General features: G+C 46.8%; 2 protein-coding genes across 2 annotated transcripts in view; one reads left to right on the top strand and one right to left on the bottom strand.

Annotated features, from left to right (window-relative positions):
- The window catches only part of FOXJ2 (forkhead box J2), a 584,760-nt gene that overhangs the window by 62,697 nt on the left and 506,340 nt on the right, over positions 1–15,723 (bottom strand). The gene's annotated exons all lie outside the window — the stretch shown is intronic.
- NANOG (Nanog homeobox) lies at positions 3,189–11,164 on the top strand. The gene is made up of 5 exons (XM_030187250.1): positions 3,189–3,253; positions 7,732–7,883; positions 8,792–9,018; positions 9,901–9,993; positions 10,612–11,164. The coding sequence occupies exons 2-5, from the start codon at positions 7,736–7,738 to the stop codon at positions 10,936–10,938; spliced, it is 795 nt and encodes a 264-aa protein (XP_030043110.1). The 5' UTR covers positions 3,189–3,253; positions 7,732–7,735; the 3' UTR covers positions 10,939–11,164.

Genomic DNA, 15,723 nt, shown 5'->3' with positions numbered 1-15,723 from the left:
CTGAAATTGTAATCAAGTTACACCTCGGCAGCTTAGTCTGGACCACTGTGTGTCCAAAGAGTGAATATCCTTTAGTTTCTGGAAGAGAACAATTCCACCAAAAAACTGATTCAAAAGCAAATCATTGTGCATAAAGCAAGGGTCAGGGGAACTGAGGTAAATAGAAGGATGTGGATTTTTTCCCTTCCAGAGCTAAACCCCAGGGCAGAGATGCAGCACAGAAACTGTCCCTGTAGACGCTTTCTATAACTCCTTTTCCTATTTTGTGACATCTTTAGATATAATTTATTATTTTATTAATTTGTATTTACAGGGCTTGATTTACCGCCATATGCCATGGGAGTGGCTTCAAAGCGATGTACAATAAGCAACGCTACGTGAAGGGGTTTGGGGTACACTGAAGGGAAATGAGGTGCAAGGTTCAGCCACAGTAAGAAGATGAGTCTTTCGGGCAGTTTTGAAAACACGGTAAGAATATTCCAGGCGAAGGGGAGAAGGTAACACATTCCAAAGTTTAGGTCCTGTTCAGAAGGAATGGATCCTAAGGAGCTTAGCCGAGATTGGGTGGCAGAGCCGGTGGTGGGAGGCGGGACTGGTGGTTGGGAGGTGGGGATAGTGCTGGGCAGACTTATACGGTCTGTGCCCTGAAGAGGACAGGTACAAATCAAAGTAGGGTATACACAAAAAGTAGCACATATGAGTTTATCTTGTTGGGCAGACTGGATGGACCATGCAGGTCTTTTTCTGCCGTCATTTACTATGTTACTATGTTACTAATATAGCTGATGGCACAGGCCCTAGCAGATTCTAAATGAACAACAGAAGGAGGCGGTACTGAGCATAGCCCTGCTTGAGAAGAATGTAATACACGAGACCAGAGAGATGGTCTGGGGCCATAGGAAGACGTGTCTTAGACCAGAAATAGGATCTTGAATTGAATTCGTGCAGAAAGTGGCAATCAATGCTCCTGACAGAGTAAAAGAGTGATGTGATCAAACGGTTTAGCACAGTGAAGAAGACAGAGGGCAGTAGATTTGCACCAGTTGAAGGGCCCTGTTTACTAAGGTACGCTAGTGTTTTTCTGGGCATCTCTAGCATTAAGGCACTCATTTTTCACACGCTAAACGCTTAGTAAACAGGGCCTGAAGCAGGAGTCCCAAATAAATGGAACTCTAGTCATCTAAACGAGTAATGACTCAGGACAAAAGAAGTGTTCGAATTGCTGTAAGTGCAAATAATGCCCTAACACGATGGACAGCAAAGAATTATTATTTGTAGCATTTGTATCCCGCATTTTCCCACCAGATTTGCAGGCTCAATGTGGCTTACATTATGCCGTAATGGCGGTCGCCATTTCCGGGTAGAGAATTACAAATGATTTTACATTAAGGTGCATACATAGTAAAGTATAGTACAGTATGGTATTGCATAGAGGTTCCTGAGTGATAGAGTAAATTATAACATAAGTTAGATAGTCAACTATCGCAAGTTCATTTCTGACATGAGAAATAAAGTGGTAGTGCGTATTGCGTGATTTTCATTAGTAGTCATTCGGTTATCAGTCAGGTGTAGGGTATGTTTTGTCTAGTTCATGAAAGGTCTGTGGTTAGGATGAAGTGTTGTGGTAGGCCTTGACTACTGTACTAATTTGATGACAAAGTAAGACGGTTGTCAAAATCTACCCCAGAATTTTTTACAGTATCCTGACGATTGAGAACTGGAGCCGTGGGAGCAGGGGAACAAGGATTAGGAAAATGGATAGCTTGACATTTTGTTGCATTAAGAACAAGGCGATTTTCGCAAAGCCAGGCAGATATTTGTGAGAGAGGCAATGGCTGAGTTCAGATTGGTCAGACTCAGAAGGATGAAAACAATATAAAAGCTGAATATCACGCGCATAGCAAGATGGTTAGACAGAGTAATCAAAGGTGTGAGAGAAATGTTAAATAGTGTGGGAGCCAAAATGGGAACCTTGTGGGACCCTAGAATTCACAGGAAAGACATGTGATTGAACTTGACGATAGGCTACCCGATACGTGTGATTAGCGAGACAACTTTGGAGCCAACAGAGAACCGTTCCATGGATGCCCAGTGATGGCAGACGGAGTATCAAAAGAGAACGATCTACTACTTGAAAGATGGAAGATAAATCCAATGAAATGACCTACTATGGCAAGGCGTTGATGTAAAAATGTTCTAATGGAATCATAAAAAGTTGCTAATATGGTTTCTGTCGAAAGCCTGCTTGATACGGATGTAAGGCTAGAGAATCATTTACATAGAAATCGGATCATGGGCTAATGTTTCCAATATTTTCGAGAAGAATGAAAGATTGGAAATTGGACGCTAGTTTGCTAGTTTTGAACGATCAAGAGTAGGTTGTTTTTGGTAATGGAGTGACAAATGCATGTTTCCATAATGCAATTACCTGACCGGAAGAGAGACTTAACTGGGAGTAATGGGAGAAGAATAGAAGAGGAAAGACCTTCACAGAGCGTTTATCATTTTACTTTTTTCCTTAACCTCCCCCCCCCCCCCCCCCCATAAAATGTTCCGCATCTAAAGACACTGATAGATTCTCCTGCCCAGTCATCTTTGCTGAGCATGAACACAAGTATTCCTTTCCCTGTCCATCTCATTCAGGAGTTACACTAATGCAGGAAAAGAATGAATACAGCATGGACAGCTGAAAAGTGGATCATTAGAGACTCATGCAACCATCACTGTGATAGATGTATAGCATGAATACAGCACAGACATCTGAAGAACAGATCTTCATCAGAGCCGTATGCAGGCTTCACAGGAACACATCACAGAGAGACTGATGCAGAAATGAGTGGATACTATAAGGTGTATGCATGCTTTAATGCAGAAAGGAGTTAGTTTATGAGTGCACAGTATATTAAAAATGCTTGGTAATGAGGCCACAATGCACAGAAATAAACAGGAGGTTTTAGCACAAGGTGAGAAATTCACCACCAGGCTCTGATGGGAGAAGGTTTACTACCAGTTTTGTTTCTTCTTTTGCTGATCATAGGAAGTGCTGCAACTCCAAAAGACAGAAAGGGAATGAGACAGTGGTTACAATTTAAGTGATTTAAGTAGTATATATTTGTTTATTTTGTTACAGAGGGCAAGGGTTAAGTGACTGGCCCAGAGTCACAAGGAGGAGCTGCAATGGGAATGGAACCCACTTCCACAGGTTCTCAGGCTGCTGCACTAACCACTAAGCTGCTTCTCCACTCAACAGGAGGTGAGTGTGTGATGAAAATGAAAGGATCAGCAATTGTGGTTCTGTGCAGAAATAATAGTCTTGCAAAAATTGTACATGTAAGAAATTTGTGAAGCTATTTATCCACAGAATAACACACACATGTGGTTTAGTTCATACATGTGCACAGATTACAGGCTTTGCTCTCATTGGTACACAAGGTCTGTACATATGATTTCGTTTACTGCATTTCGTTAATCTCACTGTAAAAGCAGCACACTCAGTCATCGGTGCAAAGTTTTTCTACATCAATCCCAGGTAGGGAAGAGTGGGTATGCATTAGAGTGATACAGGTAAAGAATGAATACAGCACAGACAGCTGAAGGGCAGATCTTCATCAGATCCTAATGTAAGAGCATAAGAACATAAGAATAGTCATACTGGGTCAGACCAATGGTCCGTCTAGTCTAATATCCTGTTTTCAACAGTGGCCAATCCGGGTCACAAGTACCTGACAGAAACCCAAATAGTGGCAACATTCCATGCTACCAATCCCGGGGCAAAAAGTGGCTTCCCCCATGTCCATCTCAATAACAGACTATGGACTTTTCCTCCAGGAACTTGCCCAAACCTTTTTTTAAACCCATATACAGTAAAAGCATACAAACAGCTGAAGAGTGGACCATTCAGGGGATCACAAGCAAAGCGTGAACACAGCACAGACAACTGGAGAGCAGAGTTAAGAGAGGAGATAGAACAGTTCCATACTTTTTATTCCAAAACAGTGTGAAAAAATATATAATACAGCAGGATGAAAGTGAAAGAAAAGCTGGGAATAAGCTTAAAGTGAGAGAGAAGGATGTGGTAAATGCCTTTCCATGAAATGGTTGCAGCCTGGACCCCAGAATTACACCTCTTTGGACATTTCTCTGTTTGGGGTTGTTATCCTGGATTTCCCTTCTCAGCAGGTTCTTCTCCCTCCCTCAATTGCAGCTGCATTATCCAGATCGGAGGGTGGTCTCTGTGTAGGGGGGGGGGGGGCGAGGGGTGGAGGGGAGTGAGAGAGGTGCCTGGAATTTGTGTAGACATACTGGGCTGGGGCTGTGCATTTTCCAAGGTGATTAGCAGCACATTAAGAAGGGTGAAAGGGTGGGGAGTGTGGCAGGGGACAAGTGAGAAGTGTGTGTGGAGGGGAGGAAGAAAGAAATGGTAAGACAAGAAGGAAATATTTATTTATTTAAAATATTTGTAACCTGCCTATCTTTAGTGCTAGGAGGGGTAGAAAAGAAAAGCCTCTATAAAACAATTAAATCAAATCAAAATCTATTGGGGGAAGGGGGTCTCAGAATTACAGGACATAGAAAAATGCAAAATGTGAGCCAAAGTGTCTTCTAAAACAAGCAGGAAAGAGGCCAGAGTGGTCTGGTGGTTAAGCTCAGCAAGAGACGTAGCCAAACCACTTTTGTCTTGAGAGCAGTGGGAACCTAAGGGGAGATGAGGGTAGAGAGGTAAGGAGGGGCTGCAGATCAAGTGCATTTGTAGGTTAGTAGGAGAAGCTTGAACTGTATGCGGTACCTGATCGGAAGCCAGTGAAGTGACTTGAGGAGAGGGGTGATATGAGTGTATCGGTCCAGGTGGAAGATAAGACGTGCAGCAGAGTTCTGAACGGACTGAAGGGGGGATAGATGGCAAAGTGGGAGGCCAGTGAGGAGTAGATGCTGCTTTTAACTCCTAACCCTTATTCACTTGTTCAGAACCCTTATTTTATCATCCTCACTTTAATATTCCCTTATCTCTTGTTTGTCCTGTTTGTCTGTCCTAATTAGATTGTAAGCTCTGTCTAGCAGGGACTGTCTCTATATGTTCAGCGCTGTGTATGTCTAGTAGCGCTATAGAAATGATAAGTAGTAGTAATAGATCAAACATGAGCAATAGGCAGTTACAGCAGTAAAAATATTCAAATAACAAAAAAAAAAAGAAGTTTGTCCCCGTCCCAGCAATTTCTGTCTCTGTCCCCACCTTATCCCTGCAGGTTCTGTCTCCGCCATGGATTCTGTCTCCATCCCCACCTCATCCCCACAAGTTCTGTCTCTGTCCCCATCCCGTCCCCACGGGCCATGTCTCCCCGCAGGTTCTGTCCCCATCCCTGCCACGGGCCCTGTCTCCTCCTCACCTCATCCCCACCGGTTCTGTCTCCGTCCCCATCCTGTCCATGTAGGTTCTGTCCCCGTCCCTTTGGGTTCTGTCCTCATCTGCTAAAGCCTCGAACACTTATGATTTTATATTTAAATCTTTTTATTAAAGTATAAAAAGAAACAATATGCGCAACTTTTGTTTATAAATCGCAAATAGAATCTCAGGATTCAGTCTAGCTTTCCTGTCCTCCATAGTCCTTCTCAGAAGATGTGCAGGTAGCAGGAATGTACAGGATCCCCCATGCAAATTTTGCTAGTTGTGGCCAACATGTTTGCTTGTTTTTCCAAAAATGAAAATATTGTCGTCTGCATCACTCAAACATAAACAACAGTCCAGTTCATTAACAGGCTTCAAAGTAGAAACTGACACAGGGACAGAGTTTGTCCCGTCCCCACACCCTGTTCCCACCCCATCCCCCGCAGGCTCTGTCCCTGTCCCCTGTCATTCTCTAACTTAGATTGGGAACCCTCTAGGGACAGAGAAAGCACCCTGCATATAATATGAACAGTAGAGGACCGTATACATTACATACTCTATAGAAATGATTAGTACTAGTAGACTTTCTGATCTGTGATGGTAGATTTAACCTTATTGACTGTCGATTATGTGTGTCCTGACTAGATGGTAGGCTCTGTGGAGCAGACATTGTCTCTCCTATACATGTCTGTACAGTTCTGTTCATGGCAGGAAGCATTTTACAGTAACCACACCTCGACTTTTATGTTTTCTGGGTTGCATCCTTTGCTGGAGCTGCACCAGCAGGAGGTGAGTCCAGGATGAAACATCCTATCCAGGACAATCCAAGGAGGAGAAACTTTCCAGTCCTCACACCTCTAATCAAGGCATTGAAATACAAATCTCTTTAGTTTCTGCTGAGCAAAAGGCTTTGGAAATAGGGTTTAAGGAGGGCAAAGGCTCAGATGCTCTGGACAGGCCCAGGAAAGACTTTTTAAACAAGTGATCCCAGGTACCTGGAAGTGTTTGTTAAGGTCTGAACATGCAACTTCAGCCCAGGAATTGCTTTTAGCTTTGAACTGGCATCAGCCCAATATTTCATCAGAAAATCAAAAGTGGAAGGTAGAAGAAAAACAGGCAGGGACACACTCAGCCCTCCTGCGCAGTCCCTGCTGTTTCATGGCAGGATGTGTTACAGGAACACTCAGTCCTCCTACACAGTCCCTGCTGTTTCATGGCAGGATGTGTTACAGGAACAATCAGTCCTCTTACACAGTCCCTGCTGTTTCATGGCAGGATGAGTTACATGAACACTCAGCCCTCCTACACAGTCCCTGCTGTTTCATGGCAGGATGTGTTACAGGAACACTCAGTCCTCCTACACAGTCCCTGCTGTTTCATGGCAGGATGAGTTACATGAACACTCAGCCCTCCTACACAGTCCCTGCTGTTTCATGGCAGGATGTGTTGCAGGAACACTCAGTCCTCCTGCACAGTCCCTGCTGTTTCATGGCAGGATGAGTTACATGAACACTCAGCCCTCCTACACAGTCCCTGCTGTTTCATGGCAGGATGTGTTACAGGAACACTCAGTCCTCCTACACAGTCCCTGCTGTTTCATGGCAGGATGAGTTACATGAACACTCAGCCCTCCTACACAGTCCCTGCTGTTTCATGGCAGGATGTGTTGCAGGAACACTCAGTCCTCCTGCGCAGTCCCTGCTGTTTCATGGCAGGATTTGTTATAGGAACACTCAGCCCTCCTGCGCAGTCCCTGCTGTTTCATGGCAGGATGTGTTGCAGGAACACTCAGTCCTCCTGCGCAGTCCCTGCTGTTTCATGGCAAGATGTGTTGCAGGAACACTCAGTCCTCCTGCGCAGTCCCTGCTGTTTCATGGCAAGATGTGTTGCAGGAACACTCAGTCCTCCTGCGCAGTCCCTGCTGTTTCATGGCAAGATGTGTTGCAGGAACACTCAGCCCTCCTGCACAGTCCCCTGCTCCCCCACCTTCAGGTAGTAGGATACTTTCCGTGTCTCACATCAGAAAGAGTAGTTTTCCTATTCTGCCACCAAAACAGAGCAGCTGCCTCTTGGCTGAGGGTTTTTTTTAACTAGTTCCATTTGCCTTGTGAAAAACCCCATTCACTGGTATGTTTCTAAAACAAAACAAAACATAGATACTGTCTCTCTCCCCAAGCCCCCTTCCCCCGTTTTCACCATGGCAGAGTTGTTAATGAGAGGGGGCTGGTCCAGTCTCTATAAAGCTGGCCCCAAAAGGGGGGCTGAGCCTGAGAGCTAGTTGATCTTGCCAGGGTGTCCTGCCACACCTCCCTGTGTTTGAGGTTCTTTTCTTTTCTTTTTCCCTTTAGCAGTATGCTTGCTCCTCAGCTCTACCAGGGGGCCACTGACCTGGGCTACCATGAGGAATACTACTGGGGTTCAGCTGAAGCTGTGACACTGCCCCCCAACCCCCAGCAGGCTGCAGCTGCCCTTGCCCCAAACCCAGGAATCCTGGACCCAGGTGAGGAAATTCCTTGTGAGTGATCTCTATCTGTGTACACAGCCTGTGCAGGGCTCAGTGTGCTTCTCCTTGTGCTCACTCAGGTGTTTGTGGAAGCAGATTCCTCTGGGCTTTTGTGCTTATTTCCCCCTCCCTGGGGGCCTATGCTATGTACCTGCTTGCAATCTTACCTGTTAAAGAGTTTTATGCAGTACAAATGACTGTAGAATGGGCTGAGAGGAGGGGAAAGGAAGGGGGACTGAGGAATAAGACCAAAAGAAGCCACAGCTGGTGTTGGCTTGGCACTTGTGTAGAAATCTTTTTCTTAATGTATTTATAAAACAATCATTGTGTCTCTGTCCTTCCTCCTGGTTCTTGACACAGCACTGTAACTATGCAAAAGCTTACTGCTCTGCTTTGATGCCCTCTGGGCTTTTAGGGGGAAAAAATGAAGGCTCCCAACTGGATCCAGATTCACAGGACAAGGTTGATCCAGTCCTGGGTTTACCCCAGTGCATGTTGGGACTTGTAGTTGTGCTTTTCTTAGGGAATGCAGTGGGGGAGGGGGATCAGAACTGCAAGCCCCCTGCATGCAATGGGGTAAACCCAGGACTGCATCAACCCTGTGAACCTGGATCTAGCTGGCAGCCTTAGGGGAGATCAATCCTTATCTCCCTCCATCTTGCTTGGTCAGCTATTATGGCTTCTGAACTGCGAAAAATTATCAGCATTGTGACCAGGTCTGAGACACTTCTATTCCATTTAGCGGTGGGAAAGTTTTCAGGCTGATGAAATATAACATTCCCTCGCTGTGCAACGTTTCTGTACCGGACTGTGTGATCTCTTCACAACATTTTGCTGTTTTTCTATATGATTTTAGCTTAACCCAGATTTTTACAGTGTGTTCTGGTAACGTTTTCTCTCGGCAGCACGGCAGGTATCTGAGGTCCCCCCTGCCCCAAACAATGTGAAAACGGAGCCCTCCTCTTGGACCCCTGGGGAGGGGGTGAGGAAGGCAGGCAGAAGGCCCAAGTCCCGCACTGTGTTCACACAGGACCAGCTCTGGGCCCTGCATCAGTGCTTCCAGAAGCAGCACTACCTGACCCCCCTTCAGGTCCAGCAGGTGTCCATGGCACTGGGACTCACAGCTAAACAGGTAATGGGGAACTATGGGCTGTGCCGTGCACTCCATTCTTCACCCTCCCCCCCCCCCCCCCCAACATAAACCAAGGTTCAGCCATTACTGGCGGTTAGCTTGGCAGAGTTTAAAAAGGGGTTAGACGGTTTCTTAAAGGACAAGTCCATAAACCACTACTAAATGGACTTGGGAAAATCCACAATTCCAGAAATAACATGTATAGAATGTTTGTACGTTTGGGAAGCTTGCCAGGTGCCCTTGGCCTGGATTGGCCGCTGTCGTGGACAGGATGCTGGGCTCGATGGACCCTTGGTCTTTTCCCAGTGTGGCATTACTTATGTACTTATGGTGTGTAAGAACTTTTGCCGCATGTGAAATCGTTAAACAGCAGGATCAGCCAAGGCCCAGGGATTAGAATTCAGTTAAAACAGATCTGTGGAGTTCTTTCTCTCCTGATTACATAGTAACATAGTAGATAACGGCAGAAAAAGACCTGCACGGTCCATCCAGTCTGCCCAACAAGATAAACTCATAAGTGCTAATTTTTGTGTATACCCTACTTTGATTTGTACCTGTCCTCTTCAGGGCACAGACCGTATAAGTCTGCCCAGCACTATCCCCGCCTCCCAACCACCAGCCCCACCTCCCAACCACCGGCTCTGGCACAGACCGTATAAGTCTGCCCAGCACTATCCCTGCCTCCCAACCACCGGCTCTGGCACAGACCGTACAAGCCTGTCCAGCACTATCCCTGCCTCCCAACCACCAGTCCTGCCTCCTCTTGATATGATCCTTTTCTGTCATAGCACTGAAAGCGGTTTACGTATCACGTATAGGTGCGGTAGGGCATTTTCCTGTCCCTAGTGGCTGCTCAGTCTGTTTTGCATCTCATCCCTGTAGGTGAAGACCTGGTTCCAGAACAGAAGGATGAAGCTGAAGAGGTTTCACAAGGAGGACGGCGTCTGGCTGGACCAGGCTTCCTGGATAACACAGGTAAGGGGATGACAGATAATGCTGGATATTGCGGACTTGGGCCTGGGACCCTGTTCCAGGCCTCCTGCTGTTTATGCCTCTTGGCTCTGAAGCACTTACCATTGGAATAGTCCATGTGGGAATTGCATGCCTGCTTCTGGGAGATCAAGAAAGATACTGTGCCCTCTGCCTTGAGGATGGCAACATATGAAAACCAGAGGAATAAATTTATAAGAAATAATCTACATCGTGCTGCCTTCCCCCAGCCCTCCTTGTGCAGGAAATGTGCTCCATAAGCTGCACTGAGAGAGAATCAGACAGGAAGAATATCCTTCACTTGTAGAGCTGGTCTGCAGGGTGATGTCCAGGGTGAAAGTTGGAGTGAGAGCTGGTGGCAGAAGTGGGATGGGGAGTTGGGTCTGCAGATGTTGTAGATCTGAGTGACTCCATGCTGAAGGTCACACAGTGAGCGATGGTGGCAGAGGTGGGATTGGGAGTTGGGTCATACATGCAATAATAACCGCAGGTCCTACTCATGGTCAGAAGTGGGATAAGGGTCAGATGACATGACTGAGGGTGGATATAATCCATTCATTCTTGCTTCTTAACTTTTTTGTTTCTATCCTTCCCGCCCTCCAGGTGCCCACAGGTGCAGACCTGATGATGACCCCCTCACAAGGATACCCTGCTCCTGCCAGCTGTGCCCAGAATACTACCACATTTACTCATTCTTCCAGCTCCACCTACAACTTCCTCCCTCAAGTGAACTATAACCCCTTCCCCTCCTTCAGCCCTGGTCCTGCCTCCCACTCCTCTCCCTCCTACAGTCAGCTGCTGGAGTTCAACCCTCAGGCAAAGCAAGAACAGACTTCACTGTTTCTCTCCGCACTGCCGCCACACTTCTCTGGGCCTAGCATCACCCCCTCATCAAGGAGGAAGGAGACCTTCGCCTTCCTGGGATCCTAGAATGACGCAGCCGCCCTGAGACTGTAAAGTGTTGTGTGCTGTGACATGTACTAATAAGTTATATATCACCTGGGTGGGAGAACAGTGCTTTGTCTACTTATAAGGCAGGGGTCCAGGCTCCTGAAAGCCCCCTGCCCTATATCACAACTGTACTGCAGCTGTGGGCATCTGAAGTCACCAGTCCTTCCCTGGTGGAGGCTGGTAGTGGGAGGTCACAGCCCTCCTGCCTTATGCCACAAGTTACAGGGGCGGGGGGGGGGGCAGGTTAACCCTCTGGCTGCTTGCTTGGTAGTGAGAATGTTCTAGCTGTGACCCCCTCCCCTGACTCAAGAATTTATCTAGTCTATCTTCTCCAGTGGAGTACAAGGGGGGGGGGGGGGGGGAGAGAAATCCACCTTGCTGGGATGGGTGTGGTGGTCTTGCAGCCCACCTGCTCTTGCTAAATAACTCTCCTGTTTCCTGAACAGCTGGCTGGCTTATGAAAGGTGGTTTCACTTTTTCTTGCATCTGTTCCCTTTAGCCTGGGTAGAGTTGTCATGTTTTTATACAATTCCTTGTATTACGAGTCTCCTGTATATAAAATAGGGATGTTTTTCTTGTCTGCTGTCATGGAGTGTATATATATAAAAACAATTTCTACTGATTCTGCTGTTTTCTTCCTGTGTCTGTTAAAACCATGCAGAACTCTTCCTTGGGCTGCAGGAGCAGCTCTGGCCAGAGCAGGGTCACAGATGAGAGAGGGATTATAGACCCAGGGCATTACTGTGCTGTAATAACCTCCCATCTTCCCAGAGCTCTGCTCCAGGCATGTAGGATCGCACAGTGCATGGGGCTGTGATATCATTGTGTCATTAGAGCTGGCATCTGCCTTAAAAGCAGTTTCTATAACTCAGGCCCTGTGTCGCTGATGGGGGTCTGTGACCTTTTTACCCATCTGCATGCTCAAAGTTGGCTTTATGCCCAAATTCTCAAGCCTTGATCTAGAATCTTCTGACCAGCAGCATAAAGCTCTTACCCCCCCCCCCTCTCGCCCCCCAGTTGGAGGGGGCATCAGCTGCCATTCAACATAAGACAATATCCCTTTCAACCTCTTACGTTTTGGTAGGTCAGGGCTAGTGTTACCTACTGTCTGGCACCGCTGGACATTTTGGGGGAGAGTTAATAGGGGTGGGGGGGATACCTTAAAGTCAGAGTTTCAGTAACATTGAGTTGCTCTGAGGAGATTGGGGTGGGGTTTCATGGGCTCAGGAGCTGACTGCATTTCTGCTGGGTTTCCTTCCCCTCGGCCAGGGCCCACTGTAGTAACTGGGAACAGGGCAGGTAGTGGACATGAGCTGAAAGGAGCTGATTTGCTACCCTCACCACACTTGGCACCTGATGCTATGCATAAACATTTTAGATGTGAGTTTTGAATGTGATGGATGCTGCAGGATACCCACCCTCCCACCAAAGAGGAAAGTTCTCCCGCTGAGCCATGGTCCTGGCTGAAGAGAGAGTACAGGCACCCGGTAACCTTCCTCACCTCCCTTCCACTGCCACCCCCAGGCACCCGGTAACCTTCCTCACCTCCCTTCCACTGCCACCCCCATGCCACGCAGCAGCAAAACAACAAGAAGCAGGCACAGGACTGCAGGTGACTGTCAGCTCTGCCAGTTCTCTGCCCTGGAGCGGGAAGTTGATATCGGAGGGGGCAGGGGACCAGCACAGCCCTCTGTCTGCTGCTTCTTGTTTTTCCACCACTGCTGCTCATCGGGAGGAAAAGCAGCAGCAAGAAACAGATGACAGTGATGGTAGACCTGGGAAGGAAGAGAAAAGACACCAGGCTGGCAGCAGCGATGGGAAGAGAGAGCTAGAGAGGCTGGAGATGTTGAATGGAAAGGGGAGGAGAAATGGTTGACAGAATAGGGAGATGAGTGGAGTGTTGGGGAGGGAAAGAGGGGACACCATGGAAAAGGGTAGAGAGAGAAGATGCTGGGTAGAAGGATGAGATGAGAGAGGGCGACACTGGACAGAAGGATGGAAGGGTGAGGGGGAGAAAGAGGGGAGACTCTGGGTGGAACGGGGGAGAGGATAGAGTTAGTGAAAGACTGGAGAATAGAGGAAGGGGCATGGGGATAATCAGGGTGAGGGAAAGATGAAAGGTTGTAGGTAGTGTGGTGAGCATGGTAGACCTGGGAGAGAGATCCTTGGGAAAAGGTGCCTGAAAACCAGACACTTCCCAGAGGACCTGAGAGACTACAACTCCCAGTTTCCCAGGAGTAGGTCACATGAACCCTTTAGGGAGGTTAGTCCTCACTACAAGTCCCAGAATCCTGGGAGCAGAGCAGAGAGGATAATCCTGACTACATTTCCCAAGTTCCTGAGGGAGGGTCACATGACCTTTTTAGGCAGGTTAATCATAAGGCTTATGAGCCGCAGGAGGGGAGGACCCGATGGATTGGTTGCTTAGTTTGATTCCCACTGCAGCTCCTTGTGACTGTGGGCAAGTCACTTAACCCTCCATTGCCCCTGGTACAAAATAAGTACCTGAATATATGTAAACCGCTTTGAATGTAGTTGCAAAAACCTCAGAAAGGCGGTATATCAAGTGCCATTTCCCTTTCCCATAGAAAAGGTTTCAGTGGTTCAGGAGGAGAGGAGGGTACCTGAGCCAGAAGAACCCATGGACATTTCTGCCTTGGTAGAGGTGAAGGGGGAGAAGCCTTGGAGCCTGATAACAAACTTGGTTGCCAAAGATGGAGGAAGGATCCCAAGAAGGAAAGCTTTTAAGGTATGGGCCCTAGAACCTCCCCTTTGGAGTTACTGCAAACATTTAAGTCTGTTTCCTTTTGAGGTATATTGGGAACTTTACACTGCATTCAAGCCTGACCCAAGTGGGCAGATACAATTTGTGTTAGGTTGCTGGTATGTTTAAGGGGGGGGTCCCCTGGGCCTCAGGAAGCTAACTGACAAGAGGATACATAGGGCTTGCCAGAACTAATTGGGGTTTATCAACTTTTTCAAAAGATAATATTGGACTGTGTGGGTGACAGGTGCAGCCGGTTCAGAGGGGAGCCCTTGATAAGCAAAAGACTTAAGCCGGCACCTGGCCTGAACTTAGTTGTAATGTAAAGGGAAACCAGAAGAAGGAAGGGTCCCACAACTACAGAGCTTTATGTTTCTTAACTGTGATGATTTCAAATAATTACAAAAGCAAGGTTGTATAGAAAACCCGCAAGGGAGGCGTGACCTGGCCTGGCAAGGGATTAGGTAGACCCGAGAGGCATCGCGGTGTGACAGTAGACAAAGTAAAACGAGGGAAAATAGAACGAATTAAATCTGGCCAGAGAAGCAGAAAAATAGATTGAAGAAAAGTGAAAGAAAAAGGAGACGAGGGGGGGAAATGACAAATGGGACAGAAAACCTGGCTTGACAGTTAAGAGAAGATGAAGGAAAGCAGAGCCTGGTAGCATTAGACAAAAAAAAAACACCAGTCAACGAAGCTAGAACAAGAATTTTATTTTAAATTAGGATAAAGTAATATGGTAGCTGTGTTAATAAATTCAAATAAAATGCAAAAAGGAAACTAAGGTGATACCTTTATATTTAATACATTTTTGACTGACTTTCAGAGAGCAACTCAAGCCGGGAGAGGAGATGGTAACAGCAGTATCCTGTCCTGATCTGACCTGAGGCAGGAGGTTTTGCTCTCTGAAAGCTAATTGAAAAAGGTATTAGACTAAGGAAAGGGATCATCTTAATTATCTCATTTTCTATTTTCAAGTGTCTGAGCTCAGCAACACTGGCAACTTCTGCACTGCTCACACAGCCCGGTGGGGGAGTTAATCTCATCAGCTCGGTGAGGTTTGGGCATCTCCACCAGCCATTCATCCCATCCTGCAATGTTGGAGGGTCTTAAGTCCAAAGTGAAGCCGAGGCCTTGATTTGTTAAACCCTCTTGGCAGGAAGAACTTAAGGGTTTTTTTTTTTTAATCTTCCTCTGATTCATTTATACGGTCTTGCTTTGCCCAAATTTAAAAATGGCTACCAAGCTTTGCCACTGTAGCCCACAAAGTCAACTCCACTCTCCATGGTTAATACCCTCTGGGAAGGGGGGGGGGTGTTAACATGTCTCCAAAGGCAGCATCGTGGTGCTACCTTGTACTGGTGTATAAGAAACCTTCCCGAAACTGGCATCTTTCTATGTTTAAATCCTGGATGGATTTAATTTTCATTTTGAATAAAGCGGAAGGTGGACGCATAAATTGGCAAGGATCCTTGAAGGAGAGGGGGGAATAAAAAGATAAACACTGCATGGAGGGGGGGCACTCTCTATTCCCCCCAAGCAGGAAGTTCTGTGCGTGTCTGCCCCTCCCCCACAGCCCAAGTTCCAGGTGTACATGCAGGAGGGTTGGGGGCTGAGTGTGGGTGTCTCTCTTTTACAAATGTAGGCCCTCTGCTTTGGGGGGTTTGGCAGTTCTTTACTGGTGCTAAGCTGATGTGCACAAGGAACTGGAGGGGAAGGCTCAGGTAGGGTTTGGATGCCACCTTTTGGGATATTTTTCAGTCAGGCCCTTTTGCTTTTGCTGGAGGGTGCACCAACCTGTAGTAGATGTTATGGCACAGATACACAATATTTTAAAATCTCAGCTCTTAAACTTGGGAGCCTAATGCTAGGTGCTACAAAGTGGTAAATTTAAAAGCAAATCTGAGAAAATATTTCTTCACTCCAATGTGTAATTAAACTCTGGAATTTGTTACCAGAGAATGTGGTTAGCTTAGCGGGGTTTTAAAAAGGTTTGGCTA

Source organism: Microcaecilia unicolor, chromosome 14, assembly GCF_901765095.1.
Source record: "Microcaecilia unicolor chromosome 14, aMicUni1.1, whole genome shotgun sequence".
Classification (NCBI taxonomy): domain Eukaryota; kingdom Metazoa; phylum Chordata; class Amphibia; order Gymnophiona; family Siphonopidae; genus Microcaecilia; species Microcaecilia unicolor.
The sequence above is the reverse complement of the archived record's forward strand: the minus strand, read 5'-3'. Positions and strand labels throughout refer to the sequence as shown.